The following is a 21,117-nucleotide window of genomic DNA, read 5'->3' as shown; positions in this document are numbered from 1 at the left end:
GACAGTCTTAATTCAATAGCTGGTGGGCAAGGACAAAAAGTAGATGATGGATTCAAGTTCCATCTTCAGAGTCTGAACACCTGAACCAGAATAATACAACACAGGAGACCATTCTGCCCCTCATAACCATACTGGCTCTTTGAAAGAGTTGTCCAATTACTCTCACCCTTCCCCCATTGACCCAGAAATGGTTTTGCTCCTTTTATAAGATCCGGGATCTCCTTTGCATTTTAACAATGTTATCTTCTTGAGCTCTCTGGCCACTTCCAAATTTTACTGCACAATGTTAATAAGAAACTCTCAATTAGAGCAATAAAAATCTGAAATAGTCAGCCAGGCAAAAGGCATTCAAAAATGGGACTGGTGACTAAACGGGGAGTTTGGATGTTAGGAGAATGACCTTCAGGGGGCTGAGTGGCCTAGTTATTTTTCTCCTGACGTTGCCTTGACTATCACCCTAATCTGATGGCTCCTTTCTACTCAGTCTCTAGCTGAAGATGAAGATGATCTACCCAGCCTGAGTGTGGCTCAGAAGGATCCAATGCGGCCCGGGAAACTAAAGCTAAGTTTCGAGGAGCTGGAGAGGCAGCGGCGTGAGGAGGAGCAGCGCAAAGCAGAGGAGGAGGCTCGCAAGCGCTTGGAGGAAGAGAGGAAGCAATTTGCCGAAGCTCGGAGAAACATGGTAGGTACTCATGTTGTAACTCACGTTGTATCGATCACTGAAAAGTAGCGAGTGGTTACTGACATCTAGAAAGTTGTGAAATTCCTCAGTAACAAGTTCTCGCCAAGTGGAAAATCTGCAGAAAATGTGGTTTCGGGTTAGGGTCAGGCCAAGAACTTGGGTGGCACAGTGGTTAACACTGCTGCCTCACAGTGCCAGTGGCCCAGGTTTGATTCCTGGTTTGGGTCACTGCCTGTGCGGAATCTGCATGTTCTCCCCGTATCTGTGTGAGTTTCCTCTGGGCGTTCTGGTTTTCTCCCACAGTATAAAGACATGGCCATGCTAAATTGCCCCTTGGTGTCCAAAGATGTGCAGGTTAGGTGGGTTGGCCCTGCTGAATTGTCCCTTATGTCAAGGGGATTAGCAGGGTAAATATGTGGGGTGACGGGGAAAGGGCCTGGGTGGGATTGTCATGGGTGCAGGCCTGATGGGTCGAATGGCCTCTTTCTTCACTATGGGGATTCTTTCATTCTATGATCTGGGGACAGTAAACCCTCCCAACCACCAGCCCAAAGGAATTAGTGGGTGTGACTGGATGGATATCAGGCAGGTCACAGACCAACGGGCAGCTTTCCTTGTCTAGTTTCTTACATGAGCAGATCCCAGGTAATCCAATTCTCCTGACAGCAATACAGAGAGGTCCATCCCCATTCAGCGCAACTGGCAAAACAGGGCTGATCGGCGTGGCAGACCATTGTGTGAGAGAGGTTAACCTGACCTAACCCCTTCCTAGGGGTTACCATTGACCAGAAACTGGTCTAGCCTTTTCAACATTATGGCCATAACAGCAGCTCAGAGCCAAGGAGTCCTATCCTGTGGAGATTAACTCACCTCCTGACACTCCAAAATCTGCCCACCATCTACAAGGTACAACTCAGGAGTGTGATGGAATACTCTCGATTTGCCTGGACGAGCGCAGTTCCAACACTCAAAAAGCTCAACTCCATTCAGGACAAAGCAACCTGCCTGACTGGCTCCCCAGACACAAACATTCACTCTCTCCAACACACAGTGGCAGCTCAGTACCATCCCACAAGATGCGCTGCAGCAACTTACCAAGGCTCCTTAGGCAGCACTTTCCAAACCCACAACCTCGAGCTACCATCCAGAAGGATGAGAGCAGCAGACACTGGGGAACACCAGCATCTAGAGGTTCCCCTCCAAGTCACTCATCATCCTGACTCGGAAATATGAGGCTGTGCCCTCACTGTCGCTGGGTCAAAATCCTGGAATTCTCTCCGTAGCAGCACTATGGGTGTACGTACATGGACTGCAGTGATTCAAGAAGGCAGTTCCCTTCACAAGGGCAGCTCTAGATGGGCAATGAATGCTGTCCTTGCCCACATCCTGCGAATGAATAATAATTTGAAAAATCCAGCATGGAAATGCTTATGCAGGGAATGGTGTCTGGAATAGTAGCTGTTCCAGAGGCGTCACAAATATTTCTAATCATTCACTTTATTTATTCATAGCAATGTGAATGTAAGTGTTAATGTAAGCCTACTTGTGACACTAATAAATAAACTTCCTAATTTTTATTTTAAATCTTGAATCTTGGTATTGCAACTAGACGCCATTAATTACTTGGGCAGTAGACTCCAAGAGCTAAATATTACTGATGGACAGAATTGGTAATCCAGGTTCCATCATTAATCCACTTATTACCATTATTATATCAATCCAAGCATAGCAGATGGTCCTTGAATTGTAGAATCCCTACAGTGCAGAAGGAGGCCATTCGGTCTATCAAGTCTACATCAACCACAATCCCACCCAGGCCCTATTCCCGTAACCCCCACACATTTACCCTGCCAATCCCTTGACATTAGGGTTAATTTAACATGGCCAATTCACCTAGCCCGCACATCTTTGGAGTGTGGGAGGAAACCCATGCAGACACAGGGAGGATGGGTAAACTCCACACTGATAGTAACCGAAGGCCGGTATCGAGTTGTGGTCCCTGGCGCCGTGAGGCAGCAGTGCCAACCACTGTGCTACCATGCTGCCCTTGAAGGGCAATAAATCCAAACGTAAAGGAGACCTCTGAGGAACAAAGATGGGCCACGCTTCAGCTGTACAGTCTGAAAGGAAAGCAGCTAATGGGCTTCATTGAGATTATTGAACATTGAATGACACGGATAAAACAAAACTGGGTTATATTTCTATCAATCTAGGACCAGAGGAAATACATTAAATGAAAAGCCAATGCAAAATGCATGATACAAAATTCCTTGATCAAAGAATGATCCTTTGATCTGTCAGAGACACAATATTGGAGGCAAAGGAGGAACTTTCATTTATGTAGAAGTTTATTTATCAGTCACAAGTTTGCTTATATTAACACTACAATGAAGTTACTGTGAAAATCCCCTAGTCGCCACACTCCAGTGCCTGTTTGGGACTTTTCATGAACTTTTCATGACCTCAGGACATTTTAAACTACCTTGGCCAAGTAAATACTTCTAATGTGTAGTTACTGTTATGATGTAGGGAAAGATAGCAATCAATTTGCACTCAGCAAGCTCTCATAACAGCAATAAGATATTGACCAGCTCAATCTGTGCAATCTCATTTGTAATGTTGAGGGATAAATATTGGATTTTCAAATCCTAGCTCTTCAAATTATAAAGAGCTGGATTCATGACTTTTCTTTGCAATTTTCATCATTTCAAATAAAGAGTCCTTCACATACCAGCAGGATAAGATCAGGACTTACCAAAACAAAATTCACTTTAAATTAAAACTACGGCACAAATGTTGCTGCATTTGTTTGAGATTCTGAGCGCTCTTATTTTAATGGGGACTTTATCCCATTTATTTTATGGAGAGAGCATTAACATGACTGTGTCATTCAAGGAGTTGGAGTTAGACTGGGATTTACAGAAGGACCTGTTGCAAATAGTTGATCTTGTCGCAAATTCTCCACCAACTATAGAAAATACAGCCCATGACTGAAACTACAGAAAAGTTTCCCAATGAAAATAGAATTAGTCATTAGGTCGTACAGTACGAGTATTGCTGAAAAGGAGAGATATGTTGAAGCTTTCATCTGGCATTCAACAGGACACTTCACAAGAATACCAGTACGAGGGATAAATGATAATTTATACCGTATGAGAAGAGAATGCTGATTGATTGGCAAGTGGATTCTGATTGGTCGAGGCATTGTCGTGGAGAGTGCACCAGTTGATGGAGATTGATAGTTAATTGTCAAGCAATTTAAACCAGGCAGTTTGACCCTATTGCTCCTGCAAAATGGAATAAGAGGATGATAGTTATCTAATCTAAGTTAAATATTTCTCCCAGAATATGCAGCGAGTGGAGCGTAGTTATGTAACATAAATTATTTCTCCCACAAAATGACAGGAGTTGAGGAAAGTTTACATCATCGATATTAATTATTTCTTCCGCAAGAATGCAGCGAGTGGAGGATAGTTACCCATAAATTACCTGCATAACATCTATCCCAGTCACAAAGCCGTGTAGTCTCCAGGTGTGTTAGACAGGGAAATTACCCAATTGTCTTGAGTTTCGCTGGACATCTCTGCAAAGTGGTAACAGATGAAGCACCTTCAGCATTCCCCTGTTATAATTTCGTAACATTCAGGACTGTGGGCCAAGTGCTGGCAGGTGGGATTAGATGGGAGTTCAGGACTTTCTAATGTGTTGGTGCGGACTTGACAGGTCAAAGGGTCATTTCTGCGCTGTATGATTCTGATTTCAAGGCCACGGATTTTTTTGACCTTTGGAGGCAGCCACGTGTTACGTTTCTCTGGCAGTGCCACGTACAAGATGGGCCTCTCTCTGAGAAGTGCTCACTCTCCTTTGCTCCAGGAAGATTTGAGGAGGGTTTCTATCCAGACTTGGAAGGAAGGGATCATTGGGTGAGGTCCAAGGCAGGTAGTCTACTCACTGTTGCCTGTTTGGTGCTTATGGCTAAAGATCAACTCCACCCCTTACTGAACCTCAGTCCTTCCTCTTGGTTAGTATTTTAAGATATGGCATGCCATTTTATTGGATAGCAGAAAACACTATAGTCTCCATCTCATGCAATTTACCATCTACCACTAATGGGTGTAGCCTACAGTTTAAGTACTTTAAGACAGTTAAACAATAGAGGGAGAATAGAGGGAGAAGAAGCAAAAGTCTTTCCAAGACAGTTCATCCTATTCATCTCTGATGAAGGGTCATCCAGACGCGAAACATTGGCTCTATTCTCTCCACAGATGCTGTCAGACCTGTTGAGATTTGTTTTTGTTTCAGATTTCAGCATCTGCAGTATTTTATTTTTATCACATTCATCTGCTGTGCCGAGACAGGTCATCTTGGTGGATAGGTATTCAACACCAGAATTCTTATGAATCAAATGTCAGTTGGGGAGCATTTAGGGGACAGTGATCATTTTATCACAAGGTTCAGGTTAGCTATGGGAACGGAGGAGGGCCAATCTGGAGTAAGAATAATTAATTGGGGGAAAAATAACAATATCAGTGGGGGAAGGATGATTCCAATTGATCTGGGCCTGATTCAAAGGTTGGCAACCAGAACAGTTTCCAAAGGCAAGACCAGAAGACATAGGAGCAGAATAGGCCATTTGGCCCATTGAGTTTAAGCTTATTTATTAGTGTCACAGGCAGGTTTACATTAACACTGCAATGAAGTTACTGTGAAAATCCCCTAGTTGCCACACTCCGGCACCTGTTCAGGTACATTGAGCGAGAAATTAGCATGCCCAATGCACCTAACCCGGCATGCCTTTCAGATTGTGGGAGGAAACTGGAGCACCTGGGGAAACCCACGCAGACACAGGGAGAATGTGCTGTTCAGACGGCACAGACAGTGACCCAAGACAGGAATCGAACCCAGGTCTCTGGCGGTGTGAAGCAGCAGTGCTAACCCAGTCTGCTCTGCAATTTAATAAAATCATTATGCATCTGATATAATCCTCAACTCCACTTTCCCACCTTGATTCCTTTACTGATTAAAAGTCGGTCTCTCTCAGCCTCGAACATACTTAATGACCCAACCCCTACAGTAAAGAATTCCAGAGTCACCATCCTCAGGAGAAATTCTTCCTCATCGTTGTCTTAAATGGACAACCCCTTACTCTGAGATTATGGTCCAAGACTGTCTCATGAGGGAAAACAACCTCTCAGCATCTACCCTTCAAGTCCCCTGAGAATCTAAAATGTCTCAATCAGGTCTCCTCTCATCCCGCTAAACTCCAATGAGTACAGGCCCAATCTACTCAACCTCTCCCCATTGGCAAACCCCTCCATACCCAGAATCAACCTACTGAACTTTCACTGGACTGCCTCCAATGCCAGTATATCTTTCCTTAGACGAGGGGACTCAAACCGTTCACAGTATTCCAGGTGTGGCCTAACTCATGCCTTTTATAGATACAGCAAAGCGCTGCTATTGTTATACTCCGTTTCCTTTGAAATAAAGGCCAACATTCCATTTGCCTTTTCTATTTGGGAGAATGTGTAGCTTTTTGGGCAGAAGACACGGTATATTCCCACAAAGCTGGATAGGCAGGGCAAACAAATCCGGGGCTGCCTGAACGATACGAGGGATAAAGATGAAGGAGAAAAAGCGAATTTATGATCAATCTCGGGTGGATAAGACAATTGAGAACCAAGCTGAATCTGGAAGGTTAAGAGGGGAATGGACAAAGTAGATTAGAGAAGCAAAGAGTGTTTGAAAAGAGACTGGCAGCTCACATCAAAGGCAACCCAGAAGTCTTCTATTGACAACTGTATTAAAGGTCTCAGAATCAAAGCGTGTTAACAGAGTTAATCAAAATTTAATTCAATGATGAAGCAGGCTTGAGAGTTGACTAACTGGGACGATGAGGCAACGTTATTGACCAAACTTGAGCCATGCTTCCTACATTTCAGGAATGGTATTGTGAGACCAGTTATTTTCATGCTTACAGTCAGTGAAGCCAACGTAACGTTTTATCTTTTATTATAATGCCCCAACGTAACTCCTTTGACTTTAGTGGTTCCATTATTGAAGTGATATTTACGGCTGTTAAGAGTTATCCAATGTCCTAATTATTTTTTAAGAGTCCAGACCAGGATAGCATTCTGAAGGAGCATGCAAGTTCACACGAGGATGATTATGGACCTGACGAAGTAAGGCATAATTTATTAAAAAGTACAAATACTGTGTAAGCAAGAATGTTAACATCAAACCCAGCACCTCCTTATAGCGTATCTCACTGCCACATAAGGCACACCTCACTTTTAGTACGGTTTAAACCTCACCTAGATTTTTGTTTGCCGTGAATGCCGATTGCAGACTGGTCCCCACTGAGAGTCCGGATGGGAAAGATGGTAAAAGGCAAACTCATGCAGGCATTTGTGATCAAGAATTGGCCTTACAAAATTGGCCAACAAAAAGATCAGCTATTCCATCACATCTTGAAGGTGGCTGGAGAATTGTGAATATATACATCCAACCGCAAAGACCTCCCACAACCATCCAATCTCCCGGGTGACCAAAAAAAAAGTTAAGCGAAAAGAAATTGGAACATTCCTCTTCAAATATCGGTTCACCCTCCTCGAGAGATCACATTTGCTGCTTAAATTCCAGTCCTACCTCACTGGAAAGTGTATGTTTAAAGTTTATTTGTTTGTCACAAGTAGGCTTACATTAACATTGCAATGAAGTTACTGTGAAAAACCCCCAGTCGCCACACTCTGGCACCTGTTCGGCCAATGCACCTAACCGGCATGTCTTTTGCACTGTGGGAGGAAACCAGAGCACCTGGAGGAAACCCACACAGACATGGGGAGAGCATGCAAACTCCACGCAGACAGTGACCCAAGCTGGGAATCGAACCTGTGTCCCTAGCGCTGAGAGGCAGCAGTGCTAACCACTGTGCCGCTGTGTTGCTTGAGACCCGAGTTTGGTACCTCTACTGCAGCCTAGTAAGATGCTGAAGCTTACCACCTACATGGCCATTCACAGCACTGATGGCTACAGGACCGTACGTCACTGAACATAACTAATCGTGAAGGAGAGGGTAATATTTCTCAGTGTCCAACACTTCAAAACACTTAGAATATCAAACAGTCGATCCTTAATAATTATAGATCACCCACATTCACGAAATGCCAAACAAGAGTTTGCCTTTTGGAGGGCAGGAAAGGGTTGTGTCTCAAATGAGTAAACAATACAAATTTGAAAAGATGTTTTCACAAAGATTGCTTTTTCCCACCACCCTCCCCGCCACCTCCCCAAATAGGAATTTGATGATGAGTCAACCGATGTCAAAAGAACATCTTCAGAATCCGATGATGTGCTCTGCCCACGCAAATTGGAAATCAACTTTGAAGAGCTTTTGAAACAAAAGATGGAAGAAGAGAAAAGACGGACAGAAGAGGAGCGAAGGCAGAAACTAGAACAGGAGAAACAAGAGTTTGAACAACAGCGACAGGAAATGGGAGAGGTGAGTGGAGTAAAGTTTGCGGTGAGGTTGATGGGCACGCGGTGAGTGGCAGGTGAGGGGCACATCGTACTTCGACTGCTGATTCAGCCACAAACTCGCTCGCTTCCAAAGCAGAAGATCGTGAGCTGGAGTCCAGCTCATGAAACTTGGGCACAAAATCTCAGTTGACGCTCCTGGTGCGGAACTGAGGGAGTGCTGCACTGCCAGAGGTGCCGCTTTTGGGTGAGTTATTAAATCAAGAGTCCCATTGGCCTTGTTGGGAATATGGTGAATATTTTTCCCCTCAGTTGAATGTATGGTGGTTTGTCAGTTGTGTTAGACATACCCCTTAGGTCTAAAGAGATCGAGGGACATGAGAGGAAGGCAGGATCAGGATATTGAATTCAATGATCAGCCATGATCAAAATGAATGGCGGAGCAGGCTTGGAGGGCCAAAAGGCCTAGTCCAGCTTCTAAGTTCTGCCACCAATAATCCAGAACCCTGGACTAAATAGGATATGAATTTGAGAATTTGAATTCTGTTTACAAAGAATCTGGAAATAAAAGGCTGGGATCAGAAAAAGTGATTGAGAAATAATTAGATTATAATTAATCTTTAAAGGAAGAATTCCTGCCATTTTTAACTAGTCCGGCCTATGTATGACTCCAGCCATACACAATGTGGTCAACTATCCATGAAATAGCCCTGGGGGAAAACAAAAGCCACACGGTTGTGGACAATTGAAGACCAACATAAATATTAACCAGTCATGTATCTCCAGCCCAATTCCTGAATCTCTGCCATTGACTCTCTTCCAGGATGAAGTCAACGAGAGCACTGAAGTTGTGAGCACAGAGTACGAAGAGTTAATTCGGCTAAAACGAACAGGCTCCATTCAAGCCAAGAACCTAAAGTCAAAGTTTGAAAAGATCGGTAAGCTCTCCGAGGAGGAAATACAGAAGAAGATCGAAGACGAAAGGGCCAGGAGGAGAGCTGAAGACCTGGAGATAAAGGAAAGAGAATCTGAGCGATTCAAAGAGGTAATCTTGCGTTTGGTAGAAAATGGATTTGATTCGATCACAGAGTCTTGTCCCTGACGTTCCAGAATGAATTCCATTTGTCACCAACTCTCTTGGCTCAGTTATAGTCATAGAGTTTACAGCATGGAAACAGGTCTTAGGCCCAACTTGTCCATGTTGCCCTTTTTCTTAAACCCCAAAGCTAATCCCAATTGCCCACATTTGGCCCACATCCCTCTATAACCATGTAACTTTCTAAATAGCTTTTAAAAGACAAAACTGTACTTGCCTCGACTACTACCTCTGGCAAATTGTTCCAGACGCTCACCACCCTCAATCTGAAAAAATTGCCCCTCTGGACACTTTTGTATCTCTCCCCTCTCACTTTAAACCTATGCCCTCTAATTTTAGACTCCTCTACCTTTGGAAAAGATATTGACTGTCTAGCTGATCTATGCCCCTCATTATTTTATAGTCCTCTACAAGATCACCCCTCAGCCTCCTACGCTCCAGAAAAAAAGTCCCGGTCTATCCAGCCTCTCTTTATAACTCAAACCATCAAGTCCCGGTAGCATCCTAGTAAACCTTCTCTGCACTCTTTCTAGTTTAATAATATCCTTAACTTGGTGGCACTTCTGCCTCTGTGTGAAGAGATTCTGGGCTCATCCTGACCCCAGGAATTAAGCTCATTTATAATGGGACACCACTGTGGTCATGGAACATTGCTGCGCATCAGAAAGATCGCATCCTAAAATGTGATGTCAAAGATTGATCTCATCTGTGTTCCCAGGCAAGATCCCAGGATTCCATACAATGCAGAGAGGCCATTCGGGCCATGGGGTCTGCACCAACTCTCCGCTCTATCCTCGTAACCCTGCCTGTGGCTAAATTTAGCATGGCCAATCTACCTAACCTGCACATCTTTGGAGGATGGGAAGAAACCAGAACACCCAGAGGAAACCCACACAGACATGAGAGAACTGTGCAGACTCCACACAGATAGTGACCAAAGCCAGGAATCGAACCCAGGTTCCTGGTGCTGAGGCAGCAGCACTAACCACTGCACCACCATGCAGTTGAGATTTTGGAATTGTGTGTCCCGGCCAACACTCTTCCCTCAGTTAACATAACTATAATCAGACTAACCTGTCACTTTCTTTTTGAGGGTGGCTCTCACATTTACCAACATGATATGCAACTGTATCATTCTTTTAAGGAATTGCATCACTTTGAGAGAATAAGGAGCTGTTTAAAGGGACTTCCCTTTTATACATGAGCAGTCGTAGAGTCAGAAGTTTACAGCATGGAAACAGGCCCTTCAACCCAACTTGTCTATGCCACCCTTTTTTTTTAAACCACTAAGCTCATCCAAATTGCTCACGTTTGGCCCATATGGCTGATCTTTCCATGGCCTCAGCTCCACTTACTGGCCTGCTCATTATAACCTTTAATTCCTTTACTGCTCAAAAATGTATCTAACCTTGTCTTAAAAACATTCAATGAGGTAGCCTCAACTGCTTCACTGGGCAGAGATTTCACAGATTCACAACCCTTTGTGTGAACAAGTTCTTCCTCAACTCAGTCCTAAATCTGCTTCCTCTTATTTTGAGGCTATGCCCCCTAATTCTAGTTTCACCCGCCAGTGGAAACAACTTCCCTGCTTCTTTCTTATCTATTTCCTTCTTATATGTTTCTGTAAGTTGTCCCCTCATTCTTCTGAATTCCAATGAGTATAGCCCAGTCTACTCAGTCTCTCCTCATAAGTCAACCCTCTCAACTCCAGAATCGACCTAGTGAATCTCCTCTGCACCCCCTCCAGTGCCAGTATATCCTTTCTCAAGGAAGGAGACCAAAACTGTACACAGTACTCCAGGTGCAGCCTCACCAGCACCTGATACAACTGCAACATAACCTCGCTGTTTTTAAACTCCATCCCTCCAGCAATAAAGGACAAAATTCCATTTGCCTTCTTAATTACCTGCTGTATCTATAAACCAACTCCTTGAGATTCCTGCACAAGAGGGACACCCAGGTCCCTCTACACAGCAGCATGCTGCAATTTTTTACCATTTAAACAATAGTTCATTTTGCTGTTATTCCTATCAAAATGGATACCAACATTGTACTCCATCTGCCAGATCATCGCCCACTCACTTAGACTATCTGTATATCTTTGCAGAATTTCAGCATCCTCTAGAACATAGAACATTACAGCACAGAATGGGCCCTTCGGCCCACGATGTTGCGCCGACCAGTTAAAAAACAATGACCCTCTAACCTAAACCAATCCCTTTTCATCCATAAATCTATCCACGGATCTCTTAAATGCCCCCAAACTAGGCGCATTTACAACTGCAGCAGGCAGGGCATTCCAATCCCTCACCACCCTCTGGGTAAAGAACCTACCCCTGACATCCATCCTATAACTACCCCCCCTTAATTTAAAGCCATGCCCCCTCGTGCTAGCTTTCTCCACCCGAGGAAAAAGGCTATCACTATCCACCCTATCTAAACCTCTAATCATCTTATATGTTTCAATAAGATCCCCTCTTAGCCGCCTTCTTTCTAGCGAAAACAACCCCAAATCCCTCAGTCTCTTCTCATAGGACCTCCCCTCCATACCAGGCAACATCCTGGTGAACCAATTGACCTGGTGACCTCTGTCACCAATACATCTGTGAATTTTGACACTTGGTCCCCAACTCCAAATCATCTACGTAATTGTAAACAATTGCGGTCCCAACACTGACCTGCGTGAAAAAAAAACTGTCCCTCTAGACCCTTTTGTATCTCTCCCCTTTCACCTTAAACCTATGCCCTCTAGCTTTAGACTCCTCTACCTTTGGGAAAAGATATTGACTATCTAGCTGGTCCATGCCCCTCGTTATTGTATAGACCGCTATAAGATTACCCCTCAACCTTCAATGCTCCAGGGAAAAAGTTCCATCCTATCCAGCCTCTTCTTAAAACTCAAACCATCCTCCTAATAAATCTTTTCTGCACGCTTTCTAGTTTAATAATATCCTGTATTCCATCATTTTAAAGTTGCAGTTTGCAACTTAGTGGGTAGCGCTTCTGCTTGAGTCAGAACATTGAACTCGAGCTCCACCTCAAACACTTGAGCTCAAAAACTAGGCTGGCACATCAGTACAGGATGGACGGAGTGCTATACTGTCAGAGACGCTGGGTTCCACACAGATTTTGAACAGCACAGTGGTTAGCACTGCTGCCTCACAGCACCAGGGACCCGCATTCGATTCCAGCCTTGGGCGACTGTGTGGAATTTGCATGTTCTCTTCATGTTTGCATGGGTTTCCTCCATGTGCTCCATTTTCCTCCAACAGTTCAAAGATGTGGTCAGGTGGATTAGCTATGTTAAATTGCACCGTTGTGTCTTAAGACGTGCGGGTTAGGTGGATTGTCCATGCTAAATTGCCCCTTAGTGTCTAAAGATATGTAGATTAGATGCCATAAAATGCTAAATACCAAAACATTGAATGCATGCAATGCCAAAACATTGAATGCATATAGCACTTGAGGCAAATAGGATCAAAGGTTATGGGAAAAAGCAGGATTAGGCTATTGAGTTGGACAATCAGCTATGATCGTATGGTGGAGCAGGCTTGAAAAGCCACTTCCTGCTCCTTTCTTCTATGTTTCTATGGATTAGCCATGGTAAATGCATGGGGTTACAGGGAGGGGGCCTGGATAAGATACTCTGTCAGAGGGTCAGTGCAGACTTGATGGACTGAATGGCCTCTTCTACACTGTTAGGAGTCTATGATGATGTGTGCCTTCTTAGATGGTCCCACAGCACCATGTTGGAAAAGGAGAGTTCACTCATGTCTTGGTCAATATATTTCCTTCAACCAAATTCAATCATCTCCTACCTCATTGCTGTTCGTGGGGCCTTGCTGTGTGCAAAGTGGCCACCTTATATTCTGACATTACAACAGTGAGCCCATTTGAAAAGTACTTTGTTGACGTTGTTATTGTTTTTGGGACATCGAGATCAAGAAAGATGCTACAGAAATGCAAATCTTTTATTCACGCCACTGAAAAATCCAGCAACACAGATCATCCAAGGAGTTAAGTTTCTGACAATCGGTTCAATGATGATTTTGAAAAACAGAAATTTTGGGTCCTCAGTTAAGTTCAAAGAATGGCTCCGTTGGCTTTTGGTTTTGTGGTAGCTAGGACACAAGAAGGTAGCCAAGCACATTTTGATATTCAATCTTTATTTGCTGACAACAATATTGAAACACAATACAGAACAGTCTCATAAGAACATAAGAAATAGGAGCAGGAGTAGGCCATCTAGCCCCTCAAGCCTGCCCCGCCATTCAGTAAGATCATGGCTGATTTGTCGTGGCTCAGTTCCACATTCCCGCCCTCTCCCCATAACCCTTAATCCCCTCACTTATCAAAAACCCATCAACCCGCGTCTTAAAAATATTTAGCGAGGTAGCCTCCACCACCTCAGCGGGCAGAGAATTCCAGAGATTCGCCACCCTTTGAGTGAAGAAGTTCCTCCTCAACTCCGTTCTAAACCGCCCCCCCTTTATCTTGAGGCCGTGCCCCCTAGTCCTACTATCCTTTCTGAGCGGGAAGAGTCTCTCCACCTCTATCCTATCCATAACTGGAGGCTGCCAGTTAACAGGTCCTTCTTGGTAAGACTACATCTATGAAAGCCAATGCAATAGATCATCTTGCATTCAAATAGCAAGATGGTGATCTATCACACTTTATACCAGGTCATTGTCAGTCACTGTAGCCAGAATTTGCATGACCTTCAAATTATTCAGTTTGTTTCAAAAGGCCAGTAGACACTGGCTCCAACATCCAGATCTTGGTGAATAGGAAACAGTGTGTTTTGCCTGACATGGGATAAACACAGTAAGAAGTCTCATAACATCAGGTTAAAGTCCAACAGCTTTATTTGGTAACAAATGCCTCTAGCTTTTGGAGCGCTGCTCCTTCATCAGGTGAGGAAGGAGCAGGAAGGAAGCGACAAAGGAGAATAATTGGAATGAGCAGCGCTCCGAAAGCTAGAGGCATTTGTTACCAAATAAAGCTGTTGGACTTTAACCTGATGTTGTGAGACTTCTTACTGTGTTTACCCCAGTCCAACACCGGCATCGCCACATCATGACGTGGGATACACAGCAATTCCCACTCCCTGCCACTGGATGGCACCATTCCTCAGGAAGAGGAAAATGAAAGCTTTCAAACTCAGTTTTGTCACAACTCTAAAAAAAGGATCGAGTTGGTGTGACGAATGCACAACTTTTTATGTTCTTATAGGAACTTTGACAGCCTCACAGAATCCCTAGCGAGCAGAAAGAGGCCATTCAGCCCACGGAATCTGCACTGACTCTAACAAAGCATCCCACCCAGACCCCATCCCCGTAACCTACACGGCTTTGGGTTCTAAGAGGTAATTTACCATGGCCAATACATCCAAATCATTTATATGACTAAGCAGTGAAGCTAAAGTTTAACTATATATTGCCTAATTTTTTAAAAAATTATTTGTTCATGGAATATAGTAATGCCAGCAGCACCTCCATCCCCCACACCCTCCCCCCCAAATTGCCCTTGACAAGGTAGTGATGAACTGTTTGAGTCAAAATCCTGATACTTTCGCCCTGAGACATGAAGCAACTGTAATGCAATTCCAAATCAAAATGGTGTACAGTTTAGAGAAGGGGAGTGGGGGGACGGTGGTTAGTCAAAGGTGGTTGTGCTCCAAAGCTTTCACTGCCCTTGTCCTTCTAACAAAGAACAATACAGCACAGGAAACAGGCCCTTTGGCCTTCCAAGCCTGCATCGTTCATTGGTCCAACTAGACCATTCTTCTCCATCCCTCCATTCCCAGTCTGCTCATGTGACTATCCAGATACGTCTTAAACGATCCCAGCGTGTCCACCTCCACCACCCTGCTTGGCAGTGCGTTCCAGGCCCTCACCACCCTCTGTGTAAAATAACTCTAGGTGACAGCGCTCATCGGTTTGGGAGGTGCGGTCAAAGGAACCTTGGCAAGATGCTGCAGTGCTTCATGTAGATGGTAGTCGTGATGTGGAGATGCTGGTTTTGGACTGGGATGGGCACAGTAAGAAGTCTCACAACACCAGGTTAAAATCCAACAGATTTATTTGGAATCACAAGCTTTCGGAGTGCTGCTCCTTCATCAGGACTCACCTGATGACCTCCTGTAGATGGTACACACAGCTGAATGTGCCAGTAGTGGTAGGAATGAACATTCAAACTGGTGGAAAGGTATCCATCAAGGTGATTGTTTTGTCCTCAACTGAATCTGCCTCCATCACATTCTCAAGACAGAGCATTTCAGATCTTAACCACTTACTGAATACTGTCATCAGCCACTTTTTAATTTGGTATCCTCTATTTCTCGATCCTTCCACCCAATGCGAAATATTTCTTATTACCATGTTCAGATCTCTTAAGATCCTGAATACTTCAATTTCATAGATTAGAAAACATCTGATTGAAATTTTTCTAGATTGGAAATATTCTCCTGAATCTTTCCTGTACCCTCTCTAACTTTGTCACATCCTTCTACTAGTGTGCTGCCCAGAGCTGACAAAATACTCCAGTTGAGGTCAAACTAGTTTCTAGTAAAGGTTTATCAGCTTTTTGCCTTTTTTCCCCTCTAAGCCCTTATTCATGGTCCAAGAAGTCTTCGTAACCATTTTCTCAACTTGCCCTGCTGCAGTCAATGATATACACACATATACATCTCTCACCATGTCACTGTTCCTGTACTCTCTTTAGAATTACCCTTTATTTGAAGGTACTTCACTGCCACATGTACATCCACTCCACCCTGTGATCACGTCCTCACTTTTATCCTCCTTATTGTTCACAATACTTTCAACTGCAAATTTTGTATTTGCACGCCATTGACACATCTAGGCCACAAGTATTATTCAAGAACAGCGGTCCTAGAACTAACCCGAAGAACCCTCCTCCCCCCAATCTAAAAAAGAATCCAATCAGAAATCTATTTCCTTAACTCAACCAAGATTCTAAAAACCACGCTCATTCCTTGTTTACATTTTAGTGGAAGAGCCATGAGATGGGATGAGAGCATTTACCCGAAAGGTTCCGTCAAAGCTGCAGTTCTTAAGACATGAATTCAATTATATTTTACACTTGCAGGAAGAAATAGAAGAGGTCACAAAGGAGGCCAAAAGAGATGATGCTCCATTTACTCACAAGGTCGATATGCGAGCTCGCTTTGAGCAAATGGCTAAAGCAAGAGAGGATGAGGAAAAGAGAAGAATTGAAGAGCAGAAACTTCAACGGATGCAATTTGAGCAGAAAGAAATTGATGCAGCATTGCAAAAGGTAAACTTTTATTTAAAAATAATTTCTGAAACACAAGCATTCTGTCAATACATCCTCCAAAATGTTACCAAATGAAAATTCAGGTGAAACCTGAAACTTGATGCCACATGGGGTAATTGAAGCAAATTGTAAAGATGGATTTAAGGGGAAGCTTTGCAAGTACAAGGTGAAAAGAATAGAATATGGGGATTTTGTTACATGCTGAGTAATGGGAATTGCATAAGATTTGGTGCAGTGGTAGGCCATTCAGCCCATCGTATTTGCTCTGCCATTCAAAGGGGGTGGGGGAATGGATAGAGGTACAGTGATGTCATGGGAATGCTAATCCTGAGGGCTATTCTTGGGTGAGATGGGTTCAAATCCCATGACGGCACTGGGAGGAATCCGAATTCTTTTCCTACTAGGATACTGACATCTGACAAGGTAATATGCTGTGGTACTCAAAACTGTTTGGGTCACACGGTGGCACTGTAATTAGCACCACTGCCTCAAAGCGCCAGGAACACAGGTTCAATTCCCAGCTTGGGTCACTGTCTGTGTGCAATTTGTGCATCCTTCCCCCAGTGTGCGTGGGTTTCCTCTGGGTGCTCCAGCTTCCCTTCGCAGTCCAAAGATGTGCGGGTTAGGTTGACTGGCTATACTAAATTGACCCTAGTGTCAGGGGATTAGCAGGGTAAATAAGTGGGGTTGTGGCAATAAGGTCTGGGTGGGATTGTGGTTGGTTCAGACCCAATGGGCCAAATGGATTTCTTCTGCACTGTAGGGATTCTATGATTCTAGATCATGACTGACCTGACAATCCTCAACTTCATTTTCTCACTGTAACCCCATAACCCTAGGTTCCCTTATTTATTATAAATCTACCTCAAGCCTTGAACACGCTTAATGACCCAGCTTCTACAACTCCCTCTGTGGTAAAGAATTCCACAGATTCACCTCCCACTGGAAGAAGAAATTCCTTCCGTCTTAAATGGATGAATCCTTAATCTGGAATTATGCCCTCTGGTCCTAGACTCTCCCATAGGGGAAAGAAGCACTGAACAGCTACTGTTGAGCCCTATGAGAATCCTGTGTGTGTCACTCCAATGAGTACAGGCCCAATCCACTCAACAGCCGAGATCAACCTAGTGAACCTTCTGTGGAATACCTCCACTGCCAGTACATCTTTCCTGATGAGGGGACCAAAACTATTCGAGGAGTGATCCAATGACTGCCTTGGGTGGCAAGATGGCACAGTCATTAGCATTACTTCCTCACCCAGGTTCAATTCCTGACTTGGGTCACTGTCTGTGCGGAGTCTGCACCTTCTCCCCGTGTTTGCATGGGTTTCCTCTGGGTGCTCCAATTCCCTTCCACAGTCCGAAAGATGGGCTGGTTACACGTATTGGCTGTGCTAAATTCTCTCCGTGTACCTGAACAAGCGCCAGAGCAACTAGGGGATTTTCACAATAACTTCATTGCTGTGTTAACGTAAGCCTACTTGTTTGACTAACAAATAAACAAGCTAATGCTGTGTAATTTTAAGCAAGATTTCACAATTTTTATATCCCATTCCCTTTGAAACAAAGCCAGTGGCATTTTCTTTCCCTGTCAGCTGCTGAATGTGCACTGACAAACATTAGTTGGGCCAAGCGGCCTATTTTACCCTCGATGGGTTAATCAAGGAAAAACCCGAAATGGCCGGAGACTGAAAATAAATGTCAAGGGTAAATCAGGATGCATTGATTCGATAATGTCAAACTTACGTTATTTGAAAGAGAAAAGGACGATTGATTTTATATAGTGCCATTTATCTCATGTCCCCAAAGCCCTTATTTTTTGAGGCACACAACTTGAAAAACAGGAAATGCAGCATTCAATTTGTACACTATTAAGCTCCCACAAAAAGCAGTACAATGAGATAAATCATTTTTGTGATGTTGGTTGAGGTTTAGATATTTGCGAGGAAGCCACAAGAAACTCCTGTTTTTGTTCAAAATAGAACCATGAACGTGCAGGCAGGTCTTTGGTGCAACATCTTACCCTGAAAAATCATCCTTATGCAGTGCAACACTCTTAATATGGTCACTGCCTCTTTAACACTGTGGCTGTTTCCTGAAAAGTGCAGCTTTAAATGCAACAAGGTTCAACAGATAAGATTTCCAAATTGTGGGGAAAAAATATATCCTGCATTTAAATATTGTACACTTAAATTATTACACAAATGAATGTGTTTAAAATGAAAATTCTTAAATAAAGCAGCCCCCTCTTTCTACTTACCACTGCTCACTGTCCCTACTGCTTCTCACCTCTCCCTGATCCCTCGGCTTACTAGCAATTGTACTTTCCAACCCACTTCCTGGCTGACACTCTCCCACAGGTCCCTTCTCATTCCCACAAGCACTGTTAGCAATAGAGGCACCAAACTCATGCCACACAGCAGCACGTTATAGTTAGCACTGCTACCTCTCAGCGCTGGGGACCCATGTTCGATTCCCAACTTGGGTCACTGTCTGTGTGGAGTTTGCATGTTCTCCCTATGTCTGTGTGGGTTTCCTCCAACAGTCCAGAAGATATGCTGGTTGGGTGCACTGACCATGCTAAATTCTCCCTCAGTGTGCCCGAACAGGCACCAGAGTGTGGTGACTGGGGGATTTTCACAGTAACTTCACTGCAGTGTTGATGTAAGCCTATTTGTTACACGAATAAATAAACTTTAAACATTATAGCTGCATGCTTATGTTGATACAAAGCTACCTCTCAACCCTGTACTCTACCCCCTCTTGAAACTTTCTTCAACTTAATATAGAAAACACTGAAGCCTTTGTTAAGGTTCCATCAATAGCTCCCAATGGTTCAAGACATTTACAGGCTGAATGAATTCATGATGGGTCTGAATTCCAGATTCGCTATTTCAGTAACATCTATTACTCTGCCTGCACTACAATCAGATTGTACTGCCATTAGATGCTGAAGCATTTTTTTGAACTCAATTGTTTGCAGAAAGGGGATGAAGAGGAGGAAGAAGAAGGGAGCATTGTTAATGGTTCAGCCTGTGAGGATGACACGGACGAACTCATTCGGTCCGGCGCTCCATGGTTCAAGAAACCCCTCAAGAACACATCGGTCGTGGACGGCGAGCCCGTGAGGTTCACCGTGAAAGTCATGGGGGAACCCACGCCGGGAGTCACGTGGTGGTTTGAAGGCGAAATGTTGCAGGACTGCGAGGACTATCAATACATTGAAAGAGGAGAAACTTACTGCCTTTACCTACCTGAAACCTTTCCTGAAGACGAAGGAGAATACATGTGCAAAGCTGTCAACACCAGAGGAACAGCTGCTAGCACCTGCATTCTCACCATTGAAAGTAAGAATTAAATTTTGTACGGCACTCTCTCTAGAAGTAGGAGATCCGCAAACTCACCCACACTCACACCAAGTAAAAAGAAACTATACTTCCATTTTCAGCTCTTTTTCATGGCAACTAACCTCTTCAATTTTCTCTTCTCTTTTAGCTGATGACTACTAAATCTGCTGGAATTTCCTTTCTGTCCTCAACCTTTACTACATCCGTCTTTCCCCTCTGATGGGGCCAAAAAAAATTAAATATCCTATTACCCTTGGAAAAATTGCAGTAGTGTTGATCATTATTCCTCTCACGGTTAACGCATAGCCTAGGAAAAATGCATGATGTTTACATACTGGTTTTATTTGGTCAGTTTTAATCATTTGAAATTATTTTGTGATGTTATTTAACAGATGCTATTATATTTGCACGATTGTTAACAGTGGAGTCCACTTAAGAACCAATCTGTGAACCTGCAAATTCTTAAAAATTATAATCCAGGGTTACCCAATTTAAGCAAAATGCCAGTTTTGAAATAACTTGTTAGAATTGTCCATTGTGAAAGCCCAGTAAACTTTGCGTACAGGAGTTTTAAAGGTTTTTTTTATTAAATGCAACAGGAAAATTACTTGTCGATCATAATCAATAAGCAACTCTGGGTTGTATACATACAGAAAAAAAGCTCTTATTTAACCACTATAAATAACCATGAAGCCTTACATATAAATTGTCCACGGACAAAGATGTTCCTTCATGCAACTCGGAATAACGGGCCCAAGAGGCATGGCATATTTCATGTTGGACAATCTGTGACCTTCAGAAATGCTCTTCATGTGGAATCTACTTTGTTTTTTGTAAACAGTTCAACTCCTGCTCAATTGTATTGAATTTTCAGATACCATTTAAAGTTTACTTTGAAAGAAAACTATGTGCTGCTTTTCCTTGCTCTGTTTCAATACTGATGCCAGCATACTGACTTGCACCTTGGTGGCGTGGATATGTTCTGACAGCATCTCCAGAAGCAACACAACCCAAAAATTTTAGAGCTTCATCCTGAATCAGTGTAATCACCAATGCTCACACTCGGCAGGGAAGTGTAGACAGCGACAGAGATGAACTTTTGATTTTTTTCTGTAACGGCTAGTTTAATAAAATGTTGCAGAACATTTTTATTAAATTACTACTTTTGGAGATCTTTTCACTCCCCCTGCACCAAGCATCATACTTTAGTCAAGAGGC

The 21,117-nt window shown here is 43.5% G+C and overlaps 1 protein-coding gene across 7 annotated transcripts in view; it reads left to right on the top strand.

The window, feature by feature from the left end:
• nexn (nexilin (F actin binding protein)) overlaps window positions 1-20,803 on the top strand; it is a 65,998-nt gene extending 45,195 nt beyond the window's left edge. For 5 of the 7 annotated variants that reach the window (XM_080195151.1, XM_080195145.1, XM_080195150.1 and 2 more), the window contains 7 exons: window positions 485-682; window positions 6,796-6,864; window positions 7,980-8,183; window positions 8,982-9,203; window positions 16,365-16,553; window positions 19,536-19,899; window positions 20,048-20,803. In XM_080195151.1, coding sequence (XP_080051277.1) covers window positions 485-682; window positions 6,796-6,864; window positions 7,980-8,183; window positions 8,982-9,203; window positions 16,365-16,553; window positions 19,536-19,899; window positions 20,048-20,061 — 1,260 coding nt within the window. In that variant the 3' untranslated portion in view covers window positions 20,062-20,803. Of the gene's footprint in view, window positions 1-484; window positions 683-6,795; window positions 6,865-7,979; window positions 8,184-8,981; window positions 9,204-16,364; window positions 16,554-19,535; window positions 19,911-20,047 lie in introns of those variants that run through there. The other 2 variants (XM_080195146.1, XM_080195147.1) reach the window with 2 other exon arrangements.
• The last annotated feature ends 314 nt before the right edge of the window (window positions 20,804-21,117 follow it).

The sequence above is a fragment of the Carcharhinus amblyrhynchos genome, chromosome 9 (assembly GCF_965287045.1).
Source record: "Carcharhinus amblyrhynchos chromosome 9, sCarAmb.v2.hapA, whole genome shotgun sequence".
In the NCBI taxonomy this organism is placed as follows: domain Eukaryota; kingdom Metazoa; phylum Chordata; class Chondrichthyes; order Carcharhiniformes; family Carcharhinidae; genus Carcharhinus; species Carcharhinus amblyrhynchos.
This window is presented reverse-complemented; position numbering and strand designations above follow the sequence as displayed.